The sequence below is a fragment of the Misgurnus anguillicaudatus genome, chromosome 7, assembly GCF_027580225.2.
Source record: "Misgurnus anguillicaudatus chromosome 7, ASM2758022v2, whole genome shotgun sequence".
Lineage (NCBI taxonomy): Eukaryota > Metazoa > Chordata > Actinopteri > Cypriniformes > Cobitidae > Misgurnus > Misgurnus anguillicaudatus.
Window position 1 is genome coordinate 9,100,866 of NC_073343.2, and position 21,866 is coordinate 9,122,731.

The 21,866-nt window shown below is 38.6% G+C and overlaps 3 protein-coding genes across 11 annotated transcripts in view; 2 read left to right on the plus strand and 1 right to left on the minus strand.

The window, feature by feature from the left end:
• Positions 1–377: 377 nt before the first annotated feature.
• Positions 378–12,421, minus strand: exo1 (exonuclease 1). 3 transcript variants are annotated; one of them, XM_055172624.2, is made up of 14 exons: positions 12,227–12,421; positions 11,615–11,784; positions 10,993–11,112; positions 10,762–10,885; positions 10,004–10,141; positions 9,438–9,650; positions 8,783–8,970; positions 8,505–8,607; positions 8,178–8,400; positions 7,573–7,789; positions 5,472–6,042; positions 3,001–3,084; positions 2,656–2,843; positions 378–616 (listed from the first exon to the last, which is right to left on the minus strand). In XM_055172624.2, exons 2-14 carry the CDS (start codon positions 11,773–11,775, stop codon positions 502–504), a joined length of 2,445 nt encoding a protein of 814 aa, XP_055028599.2. In that variant the 5' UTR covers positions 11,776–11,784; positions 12,227–12,421; the 3' UTR covers positions 378–501. The 3 variants fall into 3 exon arrangements, with proteins under 3 accessions (XP_055028599.2, XP_055028600.2, XP_073725490.1); XM_055172625.2 differs by having other exon boundaries at positions 11,615–11,811; XM_073869389.1 differs by having other exon boundaries at positions 11,615–11,853.
• A 632-nt stretch (positions 12,422–13,053) lies between these two features.
• On the plus strand, positions 13,054–15,467 carry yipf4 (Yip1 domain family, member 4). The gene is made up of 6 exons (XM_073869390.1): positions 13,054–13,331; positions 13,545–13,698; positions 13,774–13,940; positions 14,170–14,252; positions 14,353–14,466; positions 14,546–15,467. Exons 1-6 carry the CDS (start codon positions 13,274–13,276, stop codon positions 14,681–14,683), a joined length of 714 nt encoding a protein of 237 aa, XP_073725491.1. The 5' UTR covers positions 13,054–13,273; the 3' UTR covers positions 14,684–15,467.
• A 2,457-nt stretch (positions 15,468–17,924) lies between these two features.
• The window catches only part of birc6 (baculoviral IAP repeat containing 6), a 117,248-nt gene continuing 113,306 nt past the window's right edge, over positions 17,925–21,866 (plus strand). For all 7 annotated transcript variants that reach the window (XM_073869396.1, XM_073869398.1, XM_073869392.1 and 4 more), the window contains exon 1: positions 17,925–18,353. In XM_073869396.1, the coding sequence (XP_073725497.1) occupies positions 18,160–18,353 (194 nt within the window). In that variant the 5' untranslated portion in view covers positions 17,925–18,159. The remainder of the gene's footprint in view (positions 18,354–21,866) is intronic.

Consider the following 21,866-nt stretch of genomic DNA (forward strand, 5'->3'; position numbering starts at 1 on the left):
AGACAACAATGCGTGTGTTTCAGAATGAGCACAGGCATTTTTGTGAAGCTAAAACGATAACGAAGCGTCTTTGAGAAGGTTCCTCTGATGTCCACCTTAGACAAATCCTCCTCAGACAAGTGGTAAGCATTGCTCCAGAAGCATTTTTTCACCTCTACAATGCATACCTGACATATCCAAATACCGCTGAACCCATGCACGGCACGCTCATTCATTAGGAATTTGGCTCAACTCTAATTCCAATACCTAAAACTTTAGTAAGAGCTACTTTAGTGAACAATCATACACAGTAGTACACATACCATAAACTTTTGTACAAGAATCTAAAAAAAGATAGAATTGAGGATAAAATGTAATAACTGGGAGAAAAAAAAGCATTATACTAAAACATTTTTATTGAATTATTGTACAAATACATGAACATACACAGTATGTTTAAGAAAATTTTAAAGATTTGGTAACTCTTAACAGAGTATCAATCAACAGGTTAAAAGTATGACATCATTCTGCGAGGATGAGAATCTTTTTATCTGATTCAGCTGGTTCCATCATCACATTCTCTCTGACTGGGGACATCGGCTCTCCTTTTCTGGATACGCTTATTTTTGGATTGTCCCTTAAACAAATACATAAATACACATTTAAATGCATACATCTACATCCACAAAGAGTGTGACATTTTCTTAGCTTGTTCTTGAGGGGTCAGATTAAATCATGCTTGTTTGTTTGATCTTTCTGTGAAACACAAAAGGAAATATTTTAAAAATGTACGCTAGCAGCAGCAGACTGACCAAACAAAAGCATTAAGCAACCAGGGGCTGCATATAATCAAAATAAAGAGCCATTGTATCGGGTTTGACAACACAGGCAGACACGGCGGCACTGTTGGTTCTTGCATGTCTCATATTATAGCCAACTGCAGTCACAATTTTGGAGAGATGAAGAAGATTTAAGTGCTATGGACACTTAAAGGAACACTCCACTTTTTGGAAAATATGCTCATTTTCATCTTAGTTTTAACAGTTTGGAAACCATTCAGCCTATCTCTGGGTCTGGCGTTACAACTTTTAGCATAGCTTAGCATAATTCATTGAATCTGATTAGACCATTAGCATCGCATTCAAAAATGCCGAGTTTGTATAATGAACAGTTTCTATATTTTTTTCTATTTAAAACTTGACTCTTCTGTGGTTACATCATGTACTAAGACCGACGGAAAATTAAAACTTGCAATCTTCTAGGCAGACATGGCTAGGAACTATAGACCGTTTCATTGGACGCACATGCGGTGACGCGATACGCGTCTGGTCCGAACTTTACTTCCTGTTTCAGTTTTTTTAATGGTCTGACTAGTGGACTAAAATGAACTCTGAAACAAATACTTCATCGAAAATAACAAATATTTTTGTTTCCTACCTAGGTAATCTACGTGTTGTTTATTTTGCTTGTTATATAAATAAACTAAGTTTAAAGTACTTTGTTGTTATTTATTCTTAGCGGAGTTTACCGGAGGTTACGTGTTGACCACGAAAGCCGCTTGTTGATGTTGTTACTGCTGAAACAGTCTATACTCTCATTCTGGTGTAATAATCAAGAAACTTTGCTGCCGTACCATGGCTGCAGCAGGCGCAATGACATTACGCAGCGCCCAAAAATAGTCCCCAGCTCTGCAACTACACAAACTTAGTGCCAGTCACATTGAAAGTTACCTAGCTGGGGACTATTTTCGGGGTTATTACACTCTTAGAAAGGATGTGTTGATTTTTTACACATCTTTGTGCGTTAAGCTTTTAACACATTATGTGTAATTTTTACACATTCTGTGTCATTTTGTGTAAAAAAATAACACAAGTTGTGTTAAAAGTAACACAGAATGTGTTGTTTCAATAATAACAGAGAGATAAGTGGATTCTGGGACAACACATTTAGTGTGTTGTCCCAGAATCAACACTAATGGGTTGTTTTTAACTCATTTAATCAAAGAGTGTAATATCAGGTTATATTTTCAGAATGTTCTTTACATTTTGTAGGATGATTTTATGTAAAAAGCAATAAATCACAAAAAATGAAAATGGGTTTCCACAGGCCTACTATTATTTTAAATTAAAACCTAATGCCTTTTAGCAAGCTAATATTTCCTCATTAAGCAGCTTCGCACAGTGACAAAGCAAGAAGAGAGAAGTTGCCATGAGATGATTCCCTAGTTTCACCGCAGCCCTTATACAGACTTCATCATGTTTCATTTTCATGTAAATTAGACCCCTCCCCCTTTGAGCTGCTGACTCAGGCCCTTATTATTCATCTCTCGAGCCTTCGCCCATGGCATAATGAGGATGCTTTTCTTTTAAGAGTGAACCAGTCAACACCCTTCTCTAATTTACAACAAATCTTTCTCACTTTAACTAAACAATTAGTTCCACCTCAGATAAGAGTTGTGTAGATAACAACCAAGTAACCAAACCTCTCCCATTTGTTCACTGTCTTTGTTTATGTATATTTAATAATGCTTTGGCCATGTAAACTGACTCTTTATTACCATGTCAATAAAGCATAAGTAAATACACTGTTATTACACTGCCCCTACTAGACAGAGGTGGTAATGACAACCAATGAACACTGTCTGACACAAGCAAATACTTACACAGACAGACTTACTTTTTGAAACTGAATGCACCCCAGAGACCACTGATGGTGGCTTGCAGGCCAGGACGGTTCTCATTGTTGACAGTATTTTTCTTTCCACTTGGTTTCTTTCTCAGACCGCTGGGCCTAGCGGGGGTAGATGTCTCAATTTTACCACCTTTACCCTGCCCACAAGGCTGTTTTCGGGACAACCCTGAAACCTAGAAAGTCACAAATGGAGAAAGTCAAACTGAGGGTGGAGGTGTGGGGAAAGGGATTTAAAAATATTTTTATATACAAATCATATCAACGCTTCATTTAAATGCACAGTCCCGTGGTTTTGGGTATTTTGTGACAATCATAATGTAATGGACCTGCCTTTGTTTTGTTCGCAGGAGGTTTTGACTTCTCGGTGGGAGAACTGCTTGGGCTGTTGGAGCAATCAGAATCTCTCTCCTTTTCCTTTAAACAGAATAAAAAGAAAAAGTAAAGAGAAGAGAAGAGCTGACTACAAAAATGTGTGAAACTTGTGGGTGGTTGAGGATGTTTAGGTGGTTGCTTTCAGACCCATTTAAAAAAAACTCACCCCCTCAAAAGCTCAGTTTCTATGATATTCTAGTCTAGGTTTTCTTCCCCTACTGTATCTGTAAGGCTTGTCTGGTCGATCAAGTAAAGAAAAACAATACACTTTTAACAATTATTATGCATTTGCAGGGTTCCCACACCTTAGTTAACTTCAAATTCAAGGACCTTTCAAGGACTTTCCAGGTCCAATATCCTCAAATTCAAGGACTAAATGTGAGGACACATTTTAAGTGAGAGTAAGGTTACATCGTGTTACCTTTTAAGATACAGGGCCCTATTTTAACGATCTAAGTGCATTGTCTAAAGCGCACAGCGCAACGTCTAAATGGTCCTATTTTTTAATGTTTCATGGAAGTATTTTGGGCGTAACATGCAATAAGCCAATGAGAGTCTCAGCTCTCATCCCCTTTAAAAGCCAGTTGCGCTGGCGCTATGTCTAATCCCTATTTAATTGACGGACTTTGTAAACTGAAAAACTAAGCGGAGGAAGAAGATCCCCAGTTTAAGATTAATGTTAAATAATTGTGTTGCTTTTCACTTGTATTGAAATTGTTATTTTTATTAAAACCTTTAAAACCCGTTTTCTTTTAGTCATGGAAGTAAAAAAGCAGGCTTTTAATTGCTTTAAATGTATGGCTATCCAATATCATTAAAAAAAATTTACAAGTAAGCAAGAAAAGGTTTGTACTGTAAAAATACTTTATTTGTAACAAACAGAAGATAAAGAATTTACAAACGGCTCTCCGCAAGGTTCAGCACTTGGACAGTGTCAGTTTTTTTAAGCATTACTTAAAAATGTTTCTCATCTTACCATATCCACAGGTACAGAGTCATCATATACAATAAACCCACGAGGTAGCATTTAAAAAAAAAACATTTAAAAACAGATGCATTTGTTCAAAGCAAAGCATTTATTTACTTACCAGGCTGCAGGTGAAGCAGCTCTTTGTGCTTTCTAACATCTCATAATTAGTCCTCATTTATGTCCAAGAGACTTAATAATAATCTTTTACATTCAATCCTTTAATCTTTCATATTTAAAAGCGTTTTTGTGCTGTTGCGCATTCATGTATGTGTTAAGCAAACCCGCGTTTAGGGGCATATTACTAATGCGCTCTTTAAATAAAAAAAAAACATATTGCGCTGGTCAATGTCATAGTCTATTTTAGTTGCCTCAAAATAGCAACGCGCCAACAATGCACCTGAACACACCTCGTTTTCAGACCAGAACGCCCATGGGGCACAAAAGGGGGTGCAAATCAAATGCATTTGCTATTTAAACAACGCGGAGCTTAACGTGTCGTGAAAATTAAAATTGCACAGGGTGGAAACTAGAAAAAGACACTTGCCTCGCGCATTGCGCCAGGTGTAAGATAGAGCCCACATTGTTACAGTTCCCTTTCGAGGGAACTCGCGCTGCGTCACTGCGGTGACACTTTGGGGACGCCTCCAGGGGTAAGTGCGTCTGAGTGTGTATATAAAATCAACCAATTTTTGCATAGTTGTGTTTGACACATGAAAACGTCTCGGGTTATGCCTCACCGGCTTAACGACAAAGACAGGGTGACGTGGGAGCCAGGAAATATATCGCTTTCTGAAATATTGCCAAAGACGCCATTATCCTACACTACACAGGGAATAATATGGATTTTTTTCCAGAAAACTTCTTGCATAAAATAGATTCAAGAACTTTTAATGACCTGTATCTATGCATGTATATTTTCAAAAACTTCCTAGGGCCTTGAATTTTCTCCCCCGGATTAACAAACCTTCAAGGATTTCAAGGAACCGTGGGAACCCTGATTTGGCCAACGCTTTTATCCAAAGCGACTTACAGTGCATTAAGGTGAACATTTTATCAGTATGTGTGAACCCATTACCTTTTGTGCAGCAAACAATGCACTACTAATTGAGATACAGGGACACTGTACACTTTTTACCACACTATTTAAAGGTGGAGTGCACAATGTTTGAAAAACGCTTTGGAAAAGGGATTCGGGCCGATTACCAAAACACACTTGTAGCCAATCAGCAGTAAGGACCGTGTCTACTGACCGACATCCTTGTCGGGGTTGCGTAGGGGCGGGTCTATCAAAAGAAGGTCCAGATTCTATTGGGGTAGGGGCGTGTATGTTTAGGTGATTTCAAATATCAACATGGCTTTCAAACATTGTGCACATACTTGGGGGTTTGTTTGCACTACTAAAACATGAATAAACCAAATAATTAGGATTGATTACTACAAAAGAAATTGGTTTCCTCACCCTGTCTGTGATGTCCTCTGTGCCTAGGCAGCTGGTTAGCGAATCCTCCACACCAGATGGGGCATTGCTGGACTGAGAAAAATATGCACTGTCCTGAGACGGAGGAGAATCAGGGGACTTCTCAGAATCTCCAGTGCCCTCTACAGGAGAAGATGAGAGAGAAAGCTTCCCAGATCCTTTCCAGGAGAAACTCCCCTTTTGTCTGTGGAACTGCTGTAGGGCAGATAAACCTGAAGGTGTGGGTGATGACTCGGGTCTATCTGTGGTAATTGAGGGTGGATGTAAAGTAGTTTTTTTTAGTTCTCTGGTGCTTCCTGACCAGCTAAAGACCCCTTGACCCGGTCTGACAGGCCTGGAAGGGTGAGAGGGTGACACAGAGGGGCTGGATGATTCATCTTTGATTTGATCATCATTGGCCTGTTGTTCTTCAGTGTCTGATTCCTCACACAAGGACTGTCTGTCACCAGATTGTGAGAGGCACATTTCTGGAGACTCTATAGGCTGAGGTGCATGTTGTTTTGAAGAGGCTTCCTGTGTCTCTCTGACATTTGATTCACCATGGCAGAAAAACCTGATAGAGATGTTGATAAGATTAGTTGGTACCGTTTAAACAAAGATTTTGGGAGGTGGGGGAACCCTAAGATCTGTGGATAAGCAATAGAGGAGCGGAATGTGCGTCTGCTGGGAATTTTATGTTGTTTTTGCAAAGTTTGACACTTTATTGTCAGCGCCTTTAAAGGTCACGCTCTTCCTGATCCTATTTTTCAAACTTTAGTTAGCGTGAAATGTTGCTGTTTGAACATAAATAATACCTGCAAAATGATAAAGCTCAAAGTTCACTGTTGGGCGATATATTTTCTTTAACAGAATTCCCCTTTCAAAGCCTACATCGAACAGCCGGTTTGGACTACAGCCCTCTACTCCCTGCTTTAATTACGTCAATATAAGAGTTTTTGACTAAACTCCGCCTACAGGAATACGTCAGTCGCCAGCTAAGCTCAAACGACACTGCTAAGCTAAGCTGCTGTCGAATCACAACACACTAAACAAACTACACAATCAGAACTCAATACGTATTTTTGAAGGAGGGACTTCACAGAACAAGGAAGACATCAGCACGTTTTTAGGACAGTGAAAACAGCGGTATACAGATAAGTAAATTGTGTGAAAAATAGCATGTTTTAACACAATACACGTGTTATATTGCGCACTGTAAACACAATCAAAGCTTCAAAAACACAGGAAGAACGAGACCTTTAACAAACAAACTACATTTTTAAAGGGACCCTTTTTTTGAACATTTTCCAGCTTCCCTAGGGTTCAACATTTGATTCTTACCGTTTTAAAATCCATTAAGCTGATCTCCGGGTCTGGCGTTGGCACTTTTGGCGTGGCTTGGCACAGTCCATTGAATCTGATTGGACCATTGGCATCGTGCTAAAAATAAGAGTTTTGATATTTTTCCTATTTAAAACTTGACTCTTCTGTAGTTACATCGTGTACTAAGACCGACAAAAAATTAAAAGCTGCAATTTTCTAGGCAGATATGGCTGGGACTATACTCTCAAACTGGCGTATGTGACTTTGCTGATGTATGCTGATGGCTGCAGCAGGCGTAGTGATATTACACATTGCCCGAAAATAGTCCCCTTAGTAACTTTCAATGGCAGGGAACTATTTTGGGCACTGCGTAATACCATTACCATTACATTGCCTAGAAAATCGTAACTTTTAATTTCCGTCGGTCTTAGTACACAATGTAACTACAGAAGAGTCAAGAAGAGTTTAAATAGGAAAAAGATCAAAACTCTTTGGTTATTTTTTGCGCGATGCTAATGGTCTAACCAGATTCAATGGATTGTACTAAGCTATGCTAAAAGTGCTAGCGCCAGAACCGGAGATCAGCTGAATGGATTCCAAAACGGTAAGAATCAAATGTTTAACTCGAGGGGAGCTGGAAAATGAGCATATTTTCAAAAATGTGGAATTTCACTTAAATAATAAAAAATTGTCTAAATAAAAATGTACGTTTTACAGTATAAGAGTCTGTGATAGCAACTGCATTCATTCATTTAATAATTTTCTCATGATGCTCTTGTACCTGCTGCGTGTGACCTGTCCTCCAGTGCCCTCCTCTGATTGGTTCCTCCACTGCAACAGTGTTGCAAAGCGGTTTCGAGGCATGGGCAGTCCAGCTGTTTTGACACGTTCCTTCTCCTTAGAGACAGATGAGTCAGCGGTGGGTGGAGTTTCAGGACGATGCCTCTTCACACTAGCTGAGTACTGCCCTAACAGGTCGTCCACAGAGAGACCGGAGTCTTACAGAAAATAAAAAAACTTTAGAAAGGATGACTTTTTGCTATATTAGAAGGTCAGTGGAGTTCAATGAGAAATAGAGTGGAGATACTAATGGGATACGGTGCATGCCAGACTTGAATCTGCATTACCTACATGAGAATATAGCAATTCATGTGCTACATCTCTGACTTTTAGATGTATCACAAGAGTCTTTTTTGGATTATATGAAGATTTTACAACATTCAGTATACTCCATGTAAAACTTTTGTTCCTGTTACCTAATGCAGTTATTAGTGTCCTATTTTGAAGTTTACGAAATATATAAAACTAATAATTGTTTTCCAAAAGACACAATACTGTGCATCTGCACCTTTCCTGTTTGTGTTAAGGCTATTCAGGACTACCTACCTTCACGGGGTCTTTTCACCTGTGACTCCCTCTTTGGCAGTTTCAGACTCTGTACACTAACAATCCTCTCTTTGCCCCGAGTGGGTGGGGGTCTTTTGGGGCTGGTGGGACTCTGTGGATGGTTGCTGCCAGGTTCATAGTTCTTGCTCCAAATACTCTTCTGTAATGCGTCACAGTTGTCACTTCTGTTGTTCCAACCACTACTACGAGCAGGTTTAGTGGGCTGTAGGAAAGAGACGAGGGGAAAAACGGTATTTTGTTGAAAAAATATTATATTATTTAATAGAAATGTAAGCAATAAATTCAGATTAAAAATGTCTGGTTTACCCCAGCGTGAGGTGCATCAGGGTTAAAGTTATCAATCCTTTGCATCGTGTTAATGTCCAGATTTCCAAGAGCCATTTCTAGTCCTTTCTCATCTCCCACATTACTGCATTTAATCAGTTAAGTTCAATTTAAAATAGCAGAGCATTGTTACACATTCATTTCTTAACAAATCATAAGGTTTCAAATTAATTGCTGTTTTTGTAAAATGTATGGTTAACATGATAAAAAACTGCACGGTAGAAACATCCTGTTTGATTGGTTTGTGATGTAAAGGATACGTTCCAGCATAGCTAAGGGAGGTGGGGTCGACATGATCTGGGTAAGGGTTCAACGGAACCACCTTCCTTCTCAAGGGGTCAAAGACGAGCTGGTACAGAAATGTGTTGTTGGCTTTGGTGAAACCCTCAATGTATTCATCAGGCACACTGATGTCCATCTTCAAGTACTGACCCATTTTCTTTATCACCTGTACGTATATACAGAATTGAGCAGAATTTAAAGATCTCACACTTGTCGTCTCTCCTCTCTACATTTTTTTTCTTCTTCAGATAATCCAGAAAATGTTTAATTGCCTCTAGCAATCTTTATCCTTTAAAGATATATAATCATCTCACTTCAGCTTCAAATGCACAGATGGCACAGAGAAATGTGCATTTGTGCAATGGGGCATGAAATCAGGCTGAAATTATAAGGTAGTATCTAAGTATAAACACAGAGCTCAGTGCCCCGTGGGAACGTTACCAGAGCAAGAGGAACTTGATAAAACCTGCACCTATAATCACATGATCACAACCAGAAATTGTGTCTGTGTGTGTACAGTATTCACCAATCACCGTTAACTATTTATCCATTTTAGCAAATATTAATGTGTATATGTAATGTTTCTTAGATGTACACATACTCTGCTTTTTCTTTTAATCTGTATATTCTTACCTTCAGAATATCTGGATTATTGGCTATCCTGAGCAGCTTGCATGCCTTTCCCAGACCGATGCCATACAGGGAGGGCAGGTAGTCGCAGCCAGAGAGGATGCACATGTAACGAAACTTCTCCTCTGTGAATATGTTGCCGAGTGATTTGCAGCGGCCGAGGTGACACTGGTCAATCTCAAGACCGTTACCTTGTTTATCCATCTTTAAAATCACCTACAATAAACACAACAAATGTTATGAAGCTGTAAATGTAGTAACATTCTCTGTCTCTAGTTACTTCATAATTTTTAAACATTTACAAGCATACGATGAAAAACAACAAAGCACAGCTACTGTCACGTATAGTCAGGATGAACCAGTGATTCGTGGGTTTTGTCAGACCAACCATGATTCTACAAAATATTGTGATGTAAATCCTCCGTCATGTTCAATCTTTCTGATCTGTAGCGGTCAGAATAAGATTTTGCTGTCCACAGTACAAAGCAGCCAATGAATCCTTCCAAATGTGCATGACATCAAAGGTGGTCAGCATCTTTACAGGTACTTGGGACCTTTACTACTAGTACCTTTTTGCAGCCAAATGCCAGTAGATCAGAGTCCTCTGTAATAACTGCCTGAGCGATGCCAGATTTGTTTAGGAAAGCTAACTGGGCATCAGCTTCATATGGAGCAACAACACAGTCCACTCCACGTGTCCTGGCAGCCTGAAATCCAAGACGGTGACACACATGAAAAAAACTGGAAGAAGCAAAACCCAAGAAAACTCGGTACATTTGTGATTACAAATAATTGAAGTGGAAAGTCATAAATATACCCTTCACTGTTTACTTAATGTACAATAGTACAATATCTTATTTAAAAACAAATGAATTTAGGCCTGGTTCACACAGACAAGGCTTAGCTAAAGCCAGGACTAGGTCTTAGTTAAATTAAGGTGTTTAAGCATCCTTTATAAACATGCTTTATAAAAACATGTTACTGATGTTTATCTTCAGACAAATCAATGGCACTGGCATTTTTTTAGGATCTGCCAGTGCTATTTACTTTCAGTTGAGCGATCTTAAACATGTGTTTTAATCTAAGACTAGCCTTAAGCCTTGTCTGTGAAACCAGGGCCCGGTTTTTCAAAAGTAATCCACTAAGATTTTGGATAACGGATTGAATCAAATCTTGAAAATGGGTTTTTCAAAAGAAAAAACGGATTACATAATCGGATTAGATCACATAATCCAATCTTGGTTTTGATCCGGATTAAACCCTTTTCAAAAACCGGGCCCAGGAGATAATGTTTACAGATATCATGATTGTGCATTAATGGTTTTACCTTGATGACATCATGTGCCATGGATGGGGTGATGTTAACACAGCGGGTAAAACAGTCTCTGGCCTCTGATAGCTTCCCTTCCCGCAACAGCTGTTTGCCTTTCTGCAGGTTTGCCTGTCGACGCCTGGTAGTGATGATACACATGATATACTTCCCGTTTGCTATTTTACTTCAAATGTATTGCCTTGAAAATAAACGTTAGTATTTTTGCAGCAGAATGTCTGTCCTTACTCTCGTCTGGTTTTCTCTACTTCCTTTTTGGAGGGCAAGTTACGTCCATCAAACACCAAGATGGGTTTAACGCCAAAAGAAAGAAGCATTTCTACAAACTTCATACAGTAGGACACATACCTGCGTGACACACACAGGAATACAGAATTTAAAATAGCTACAATATTGAAATTCCTTGAATATTCTTAGGAAAGCATCATAGGATGATACCTCAAGAAGTTGGTTGATTTAAAAAAAAGCCGAATGAGCATTTTTACAAATTCTAGGCAAAAAAGTGATTACTTAGAAGATGCTAAAACATAACCTAGTTTTGATTATAACATAATGTGGCTAGTGTGATTATGTGGCTTAATTGGTAGAATATAAGCATTGCACCAGCTAAGGTTGTGGGTTCGAATCCCAGGGAGCACATGAACTGATTTTAAATACAAAACAAGAAGTGATCATACAGTTTAAGTGGCTCTGTCTGTGTGTGTGTGTGTGTGTGTGTGTGTGTGTGTGTGTGTGTGTGTGTGTGTGTGTGTGTGTGTGTGTGTGTGTGTGTGTGTATATATATACTGCATATTGCATCTGTAATTATTTAAGATTATACTGTATCTAACATATAATGCATGCAACTTACTGATCTGTAGGTTCCCCTTTTGCAAGTTTTTCAGCACATGAGAAAGCCCCCTTGTGGAGCCAGCAGTATGTGTCCACAGCTACTGTCTGCCCCCGATACTTCTTCACATTCATGGGCTCTGAAGCATCTTTGATGAACTGCAACAGGCCTTGAATTCCCATATTGTCGGTCTGAAGGGACAGATGTCTGTAAGATGACTGTGTGTGGTAGAAACCCAGATAATGTTAAGTTACCCTGTCCTATAAAAACAAAAGCCCGTAATCTCTGATCATTGAAATAATGGTTTACATATTGAGTATAGACTTATGGTATACACATGATCCACTTATGAAGATCTTAAACACGTCTTTATAAGAAAGCTTTTCGTTTCTTAACGACTACAAAACATCTATATACATAACGTTTGCATTTCTGCCGTTCTGCTTCTGCTGTTTTATTGCGTCTGTCTGCAAGAACACTTTAACCGCCAAATCCCTCCAAAACAAAACAAACTGATGTATAACAAACCACACACACGACTCTGCCACGCCTGAACCAAGAGAATCAAGCCATTTATAATATACAATGTCAGTATACATTAAAGTACTGTATTTAACAAATTAAATTACTTACCAAAAGCTTTGCCTTGCGATTGGGTGCCTGTCTGTCTGACTTTACTGGGGTTCGACTTTAGCGGCAAAAAACAACGTCACTACCCAAGAACCCTATTGGTCAGATCGACATACACAGCCAATCACAGGGCCGAACTGTTGTGGAGGCGGGGAAATTAAGGCCACTTCCACGTGATCGGGCTTGTTCGACTTCATTCGGCGCTGATCTCGCGGAACTTTGACGTCATCCGGCTGTCGATTCTTGCGGCGCCGCATGAAGTTGAACAAGCCATTCAACTTCATCTTGCACCGCAAGAACAGACAGTCGGATGGCGTCAAGGTACCGCGAGATCAGTGCGAAACATCAAACTGGACAGTTTGATTTCTATTTGCTCTCGCGGTTATTTGACGTAATTTATCGGTCGGTTCTTGCGGCGCCGCATGAAATTGTACACACCTTTCGACATGCAACTCGCGACATGCAACGGCATTGCTTGTTTTTGTTCTTTCTGTATATTTTTGTCAAAAGACAACTAAAATTAATTTACATTAAAATGAGCCTGTATGTATGAAATTTGAAGACAAAAAGAGCACATTTAAAAATAATGAAAACATGTAAATATTAATATATAAATTATATAAAATAACAATTTAATGAACAGATAATACGATATTACGATAGACATTGGCGTCTATTTAACAAATTAATCGACACTCTGTTACTAAAAAAGTATCATTTTTTCGGCCATTACGAACAAAATAAAGTATGTATTTGTTTATTTGTTTGTAAAAATATTAAACACAAAATGATAGCAGTGATCCTGCAGGGGTGTTGTCGGTTCCAGTTTCTGTCACTGGGTGGAGCGCGTGCCTCCCCGTTCCGCTCCAGGATTTGACGTGTCGTCTGTTTTTCTACACTTCCTGCTTCCTCCATGACTGTTTTGAGCCAGCAGTTGTGTCTGAAAACACATCGGTAGGAATCGTTAAACGTGGCAATGGTGTGAAGTTTTGGGATCGGCGGTGGTGTGTGTGATTCTGATTAAAGTCTGAGCTTTGATCGCTGTCAATCATGCAGTTCTCTCCCACCAACGGAGATTTTACCTTCGTTTCATCGACAGACGCTGAAGGTAGGATAGTTAAAGGCCCAAATGCATATAAACACCTCTGTTTTGATCGATGTTAAAATTCTATTATAGGCATGTTGTTTTAATGATTTAGACATAATAATATGTTCATACCTTAGTAAGGGATATGATCAACTCTTAGGAATCATTACATGTTGTTTAGAAGAATGGCATTTATTGGGCAGTTTGAATAAAAATGCAAACCCTTTATACCAGAACTCAGCGGTACAATTGATGCCCCGGATGTCACACTTAACATGGGCCCAGAAACAACAAAGGACACCTATGCTACCACTTTCCTGAGGCAGAGGGGTTATGGATGGTTGCTTGAGGTGGATGAAGAAGAATCGGAGGACACTAAGCCGCTCCTGTAAGGCTGCTGACATGTGGATTTAAGGGCATTGGTTCTTGTGGTTTAGTTGTAAACACTTGACTGTTTGTGCAGGGAGGAGTTGGATATTGATCTGAAGGACATCTACTACAAAATCAGATGTGTGCTGATGCCCATGCCCTCACTGGGATTCAACAGACAGGTAGTGAGGGACAACCCTGACTTCTGGGGGCCACTGGCTGTTGTACTGCTCTTCTCTATGATCTCCATCTACGGACAGTTCAGGGTGGGTACATGAAATTGATGGGCACATGATTTTTATTTGTACGGTCTTAAAGAGCATTTGGTTTATTTAGAAATTTTGGTAATGAATTGCATACTAAAGTAGCTTTAGAAGGGCTTAATTTAAGGAAGGAAAGAAAGTGTAATAAATGCATAATTTAATTAGGCAGATATACAAACTTGTATGATTTATATGTAGATTTATATCAGATGTTCTGTTCTGACCAATCAGGGTTGTTTCCTGGATTATTACGATCTGGATATTCGGTTCTCTGACGATTTTTCTCCTCGCAAGAGTGCTGGGTGGAGAGGTATAAATGTCCTACAGTGTGTCAGAAAATAAATGAGTGTAATAATCTCAAAGGGATCACTCTTACCAACTTATGCTTATGTTTTAATGTTTTTAAATAGGTGTCTTACGGGCAAGTCCTTGGAGTGATCGGATATTCATTGCTCCCACTCATTGTTATAGCTCCACTTTTTCTGGTCATTGGGGGTTTTGAAGTTGTCTCTACATTCATAAAGGTAAGAACGTGAAAATAAATAATGCTATATTAAATAAATGTCTGTTCATTCTAAATAATGCGTTTTTTGTCTTTTCTAGCTTTTCGGAGTGTTTTGGGCTGCGTACAGTGCTGCATCTTTACTTGTGGGTGATGAATTCAAAACAAAGAAACCCCTCCTCATATATCCCATCTTCCTTTTGTACATCTATTTCCTGTCCTTGTATACTGGAGTCTGATTTCACCACAGGCTTTGATTGGCTCGTTGCTTGGACATTGACTGTTTGACACTGACTGTGAGGAGATGCACAGCAGTGATTTCCCATAAAGACTGTGGAGTTAGCTTTATCCTCATTTCTTTTTATGTTCTTTTACTGTGTTTAAAGTCCTATATGCTATGGGGTAATTAGGTGTACAGACATTCGTGTATTTAACCGGTTCCATCAATTTTGTACACAATTAAAAGCCGCATCTTTTACTGTGGAAGCCCTGTTTTCACTGTGCCACAGAATTCTGGAGTCCAACGGAAAAATAAATATGATTCAAACAAGGGATTCTCACATTTTATATTGTTAAAGAATTATATAACTCAGCATATAACTCATGTGAAAAAAACGAATGGTGTAAGCTTAAGGTAAATAGGGTTTTCTGTTAAAGGGTGACCCAGTGCCAGTTTTTTATGGTTCACAGAATTATGAATTTTAATTGTAATTTATGAAATTCCAAACAGAAAAGTTGTATGTAGGCAGTACAGCTTGCATTAAAAATGTCTTCTAAGAATGGGTGCCTTGAATTGCTTGTTTTATATGGCTGTGGTGTATCTTATTTAAGTAATGTAAATGTACTGTAGCCAAATAGGAAAGGAGTTTTTATTTGTAGAACATGCAATTTAAAACAACTTTCTACCTGGTGATATGTATGTTGCAAAAATATGTTACTTTGGCTAAAATAATTCTGGAGTCTGGAAATGTTACAAGAATTATACAACATAAATCGAATTAAAAGCTATCAACACTATAATCACATCCTGTGATGAATCTGTTTAATCTTGACTGTAGTATGATGCTGATGTATGGTCAATTGTAAAAAAAGGGAACAAAGTCGAAAGGTGGTGTTCTAGTAGTTTAAAGGAAAACACCACCGTTTTCAATATTTTACTATGTTCCTACCTCAACATAGATGAATTAATACATACCTATCTTTTTTTAATGTGTGCACTTAATCTTTGTACAGTGTGTCATGAATGTATTAGCATTTAGCCTAGCCCCATTCATTACTTGGGATCCAAACAAAGGATGAATTTAGAAGCCACCAAACCATTCCATGTTTTTCCTATTTAAAGACTGTTACATGAGTAGTTACACAAGTAAGTATGCTGGCACAAAACAAAACGTGGCGATTTTTAAAGCGGATAAAAAAGAGAACTTTATTGTATGGCAGAAGAGCGTCAATAAAAGCTCTGGCTGCCCTGCTATTGAAAATGTGTAGTGGACACTCTGATGCTCAAATGCATTCTCTGAACTCCTCTCAAGCGGAGGTTTTCGCCTTCCGATTGGTTGTCACTGAACCACTTCATAGCTCATTACCATAAAGTTGAACTGAAACTTTCCTCGACGCTCACACCGTACATGACGCCATGCTGCTCGCCGGAGCTCGTTGCTGGCTCTCATTGAAAATGAATGACTTCCGGCCACTTTGACACTCTTGCCAGTGTGAATGCGCACTTAGTTTGCAGCACTCCGACCACGGTGCGCAATGACATTATCACTCCTGACTAATCCCCCTCTCGCACAAACTTCTGTCAATATTACTGCGCCTGAGGTCGAAGTGCTGCAAACTGAGTGCTCTTCGGCCATACAATATAGTTCTCATTTTTATCCGCTTAAAAAATTGCCCCATTTTATTTTGTGCAACCATACTTACTCGTGTAATTACTCATGTAACAGTCTTTAAATAGGGAAAACATGGAAGTGTTTGGTGGCTTCTAAATTCATCCCTGTTTGGATCCTAAGGAATGATCGGGGCTAGGCTAAATGCTAACACATTCACGAAGCGCTGTACAAAGATTAAGTGCACGCATTAAAAAAAGATAGGTATGTATTAATTAGACTAAGTTGAGGTAAGAACATAGTAAAATATAGAAAAACAGTGGTGTTTTCCTTTAACTGTCACCCCCCTTTTAAAGGTGGGGGTGAAACTGTGATATGCACCTTCAAATTACTACTCTGGCATTCTTTGGTCTAGAAGCAAAATCTTGGTCTTGTTTTAAAGAAGACACTTTTAAGTTTTTCACTGAAGTGTTTGAAGTTGTATATAAAATAAAATAAATAGTTATACCAGTTTAAATTTATTTGAAATAATAAAATAATGCAATAAAGTATATACTCTCTAATCATATGTATATAAAAATATAAATGTTTTACTCCCAAAACACCACAACAATAAAGGCACAAGTCTCAACTAGTTCTGAACCAAATTTCAAGTTAAAAACACAAAAAAATAGGTTTCTGTCACACTTTTAGTGGTTTTACCAACGCATGCCACTAGGTGTCAACGCTTAGCTGCATTATCTTGTCACAAATTAATAAATTACTGTCTCTGCATTGTTTTAATGCAAAAAAGTTTTGAAATATGAAAATTACATTCCTAGAGCTTTCCAACAGCATATAGTTTGTAAAGATTTTTGAAGATTCATCAATTTATTTGAAGAATATTAGAATTATGAATATATACAAATTCATATTTACTCCTACAGGGTATGTTACAATTAACAAAATTACTGTCACTACTAAATTTCTGTCATCAAATGGCCCTTAAATATGAAAACTACATTCTCAGAGCTTTCCAACAATTTATAGTTTGTCAAGATTATTTCAAGTTTATAGGGTAATAGTGTTAAATATATAATCATTCAAATGTATTCCTATGTGGTGAGTGACATTTAACAAAATAATATAATAATACAATTTCTATCATCAAATGGCCTTGAAATATGAAATGAAATTTCAGGTTTATAGGATTTTTTACAAATAAATATGTTTTAACACATTGGGCCCACCTATTGGCCTGCAACATTTTAGAAAATGACTTTTAGTACATAATTTTTTTAGCAACGGTATATAGTTTGTCAAGACTGGTGTAGGTTTAGACTATACAATTATTGTTTTAATATGTAATGCCAAACGTCCCACCTGTGGGACAGTGACAGTAAAGAGCAAAAGATAAAACTCTGGAGCTGTTAATGTTTTTTAAAACTATGTATTTTGTAGGGAATGATTATCTATCTATCTATCTATCTATCTATCTATCTATCTATCTATCTATCTATCTATCTATCTATCTATCTATCTATCTATCTATCTATCTATCTATCTATCTATCTATCTATCTATCTATCTATCTATCTATCTATCTATCTATCTATCTATCTATCTATCTAGAGTTCGTGGAATAGCGCCCCTAGAGGTTCGGCGGGCGATGACACAGTAACTACGCCAGTTCCGTTTCCCCGCTGAGTGTGTGAGCAGAAGGAGCCGCTGGTTTCCGCTCCGCTGATGGTGAATCGCTGCTCCTGCGGTATCGGGAGGAGGTTAACAGCCCGCAGTGGAAGCGCAGCGGTACTTCAGGATTAAGATTGAACAGTTTCTTGTCGAGTCGCATCCACGGAGCAACTACTGAAAGAGGAGGGTAGGCAGGAAGGGAAGATAGCAGGAAGATGGCGGCGGCGGCGGCCTCGCCAGGTTCGCCGGACTGGGTCGTGCTGAGGGACGGCTGCCTTCGCTGCGACGAGGAGGGCCTGCGGAGCTTGTCTTACCACCCGGCCCTTAACGCCATCCTGGCAGTCACCAGCCGGGGCAGCATCAAAGTCATCGACGGCACCTCCGGCTCTATTTTACAGGCCTCAGCTCTGCACGGTGAGTTTTGCTCTGGACTGTTTCTGGGGGATTTAAAACGGCCGGACTTGATCAGATAGCAGAAACAGACATAACGTTGGATAGGTAACGTTAATTCGTACTAGGCTGGCCCTCCTCAGAGATGAGGAGAGTGGGAAATAATTTTCTCCTAGTGCCTGTAATTAAGGAGGAGAGAGAAACCAATTGGGGAACAGTGTCAGAATTATCAGATTCTTAGTAAGTTAGATCTTTCGTTTGTAGACAGTCACATGGTGCAGTGTTTTAAGAATGACACCTCACTATTTAGGCTCCTTATGAGGAGTGTTTGAGAATGAACACTAATTCCTTGTGTCCAGTGATGGAGGTGTGTGTGTGGTCCTTCGATAGATCAGAATGATCGGTATCAGATTGAATATTCATTATTGGGCCTCTTAATGGAGCAGTGTTTTGTGATATATCTCATTGTTACGCTTGACAGGAAGGTCCCCAACCTTCATAGACCCACAGATTAAGGCTAACAATATGTTTAATAACACTAACAGCCCTTAGACTACAAAGAAGTGTTGTTGCTGAAATGATACCTCCCTCTCAGAGCATCCGTATGATCCTCACTGTTTAGGGCCTGCTGTTGCTGCCTGATTAACGTTACTTGAAACATTTCAAACTGCGGCTTCACTTATGAATACAAATGTGTTACTATTAATCAATATACCTCGTCTTTACAGTCCACGTGCAAGCAAAACTAAACGAAAACAAAAACTGAAAGCGCTTCTGATCTTTATTGTAAAGCGGCATTGAAGCTAAATCCAAACATGAGCAAATATCAGCTAGTCACTGTGTATATGCGGCTGTTTATATGTGTTGTTTTTTAGTTGGGGTCAGCCACAACCAACATTTTATTACGTGTCATTGATTAATATTGCATATGAGGACTGATTTAAGATTAATTTATTAACAATTTATAGATTGTTTTTGTCCAGCTGACAGAGGTTTAGCTAATTGAGCTAACGTTAGCCTACCGTTAGCCTAGCCTAGCCTGCTACTGTAACAGCTCATGTTTAGCTCAACAGATGACAGCTGACTTTAATGTAACACACAGCACACAGTGATTTAACATTTCATTTAATTGAATGCTTGTATGTGCATGGTTGTGTCGTTTTGTTGTTAAACGTGTTGACCAGAGGATGAGTGCTGCACATTGTGACATTGCGTTTTATATTGTATCATGTTTAAAAGGCTTAACGTTAAATAGACGTATGGATACTTCGGAGTTACGTGCCTGGAGCAGTGCTATTCAGTAAGCAAGCGGGTTATGCCGTAGACGTAGAGAGGTGGTACCATTGCATTAATATTATTAGCAACCTAATAAATAAATTATATATTTGGAATCATGATCAAGGGTTGTCAAACTGGGGTCCAGGGACCCCCAGGGGGTCTACAGGAGGTTCTATGGGATCCCCAGAAATTTTCTGATAGGAAAAAAGCCAAAAAAAAAAATTATTAGGTGTTTATCTTTCAGTTCTACATATAGTGTCAAATCATTTATATTTGCTTTGTATCGTTCTTGTGTGTTTTCCTTATTTCAGTCTCCTTTATCTCAATTAATGTGGTTTGTAAGCCAGGATTCCTTTCAAATCTGCTAACAAGAAGAGTTATTGTCAAAGTTGCATTACAAATTCATTTAAATTGAAAATGTATCTCTTCATGTTTGTGCATCAAGCATTACTTTAAATGACAGCCTGGTAAACTGTTACAATGCATAGTCTCAGCCCTAAATTGTTGTGGTCTTTTGAAGGTCCCTGTAAACATTTGCTTATGTAACATTAAAAGGCACCTATTGTCAGATTCACAATTTTTCATTTCCTATGGAGTGTAAATGTGTATAAGTACATGTTAATGATATGCAAAAGGTGCATACCCCAATGTAAATGATGACGCGAGTTCCAATGGCTAATCACAACATACAGATAAGTTGGCCAATCAGGAACACAGCGCTTTTCAAATCAATGAGTCTTGTACAAAATCTGTGCGTTTCAGGAAGAGAGTGAAATCTGGAACTACAAAAATGTAGGGTATGTGGAAAATAATGTTTTTTGAACCATAAACCACACAAATACATTGTATTATACTAAATACACAAAATAATGATTTTTTTAGCAATGATATAGGGGCCCTTTCAGCTAATTTCCCTGACCTTAATAAGGATTTAATATATTTGTGTGTATATAATGTATGCAGATATTTATTGTTGGTTAGCAGCTTGATCTTAAAGTCTTGTTGATATTGTTAAAACTTGTGGGATGGTTAAATATGTTTTTTGATCGCAGACATCTTACTAAAGTGTTTATTTACTGTTCTGAATTGCAATTCATTTTGGCAGGAAATATTGGCACAGACAAAACCACAAAACAATTTATGCACACTTATTTTGATGATTGGATTGATTGTATTGAAAGGTTTTCCTTTTTTGCAAAGCGGCCACTTTAATACAATGATTTAAAATAACAATGTCCAGTTAGCCTGACGTTGTCATACTCAATTCTAGTCAGAATTTGAGTCTGATACCGCTCCATTGAGCTATAATTATGAGGCGTGTCTCAACCGAAAAATGCCTCTGCACTCAATTGGATAGACCTACGACCAATCAGAGCAACGGAGTGTGTGACGTATGTTGAAATTACGCCTTTGCAGCCTGACCGAACTGCTAGTTATTTCGCTACAATGACACTAACATTGTGATTATACTAAGTCTGAGTTAGCGAATGTACATCAACACCTACTATGTTTACAACATTTTGTTTATATCACAACATTAAGTATTTACTAAGTCATACAGTAAGACTATCTCTTACCATTTGTACGTTAGGTGAAATTCATCCACGACGATACCCTTTGGCTTGAAAATATTGGAGCCTAGCATGTCCCTCCACTTATTCAGCAACCACGATTCCGGGCTTTCAAAAAGAAGCTCGCAACGACGCTACAGATTCACACACGCGCTCTTTGGTGACGTGGTTCATCACGTTATTGTTGATTATCTGTCCATCATCGTATAAAGCCCGCCCTGACAATTTGATTGGTTCGACCAGCTTTGGGTCTAGTATAGTAGCTCCTCAACGCAGAAACCCCAGACCGATCTTCCCGTTCTCAAAATCTTGTGGGCGGGGCTAAGATCGTCTGGCACCCAGGCTAATGTCCAGTGACATGTCCAAGTAACAATGGCAGATTCAGGTTTTATAAGATAACAGGTTATTTACACTTGTGAGCCCTCAACAACTCGCTTTGCATTTTAAATAGATTTTGAACATTCTGTTATGAATATTTTATCTGGACTTTTCTTCTGGACAGTTTTATGTTTCATTTAACTTTCTACCAGTCATGCATGTTAAAGGATGTGCTTGGCTTTACATTCAGAATAAAGGGGAGCAGAACAATTTGGAATGACTTGCCAAAGCCAGTGACATTTTTCACTTTTTCTTACTTTGCCAATTCTGATTTGTTAAAACGAAGGTGTAGCACAGCATTTGCA

Coding starts and splice junctions, on each gene's coding strand:
- yipf4 (XM_073869390.1), top strand. CDS start 13,274: ATGCAGTTCTCTCCCACCAACGGAGATTTTACCTTCGTTTCATCGACA. Junction 13,332..13,544: donor TTCATCGACAGACGCTGAAG/GTAGGATAGTTA, acceptor CCTTTATACCAG/AACTCAGCGGTACAATTGAT. Junction 13,941..14,169: donor GATCTCCATCTACGGACAGT/TCAGGGTGGGTA, acceptor TGTTCTGACCAA/TCAGGGTTGTTTCCTGGATT.
- exo1 (XM_055172624.2), bottom strand. CDS start 11,775: ATGGGAATTCAAGGCCTGTTGCAGTTCATCAAAGATGCTTCAGAGCCC. Junction 10,142..10,761: donor TGGCACATGATGTCATCAAG/GTAAAACCATTA, acceptor CTTGGATTTCAG/GCTGCCAGGACACGTGGAGT. Junction 3,085..5,471: donor CAGAGGACATCACAGACAGG/GTGAGGAAACCA, acceptor TTCTGTTTAAAG/GAAAAGGAGAGAGATTCTGA.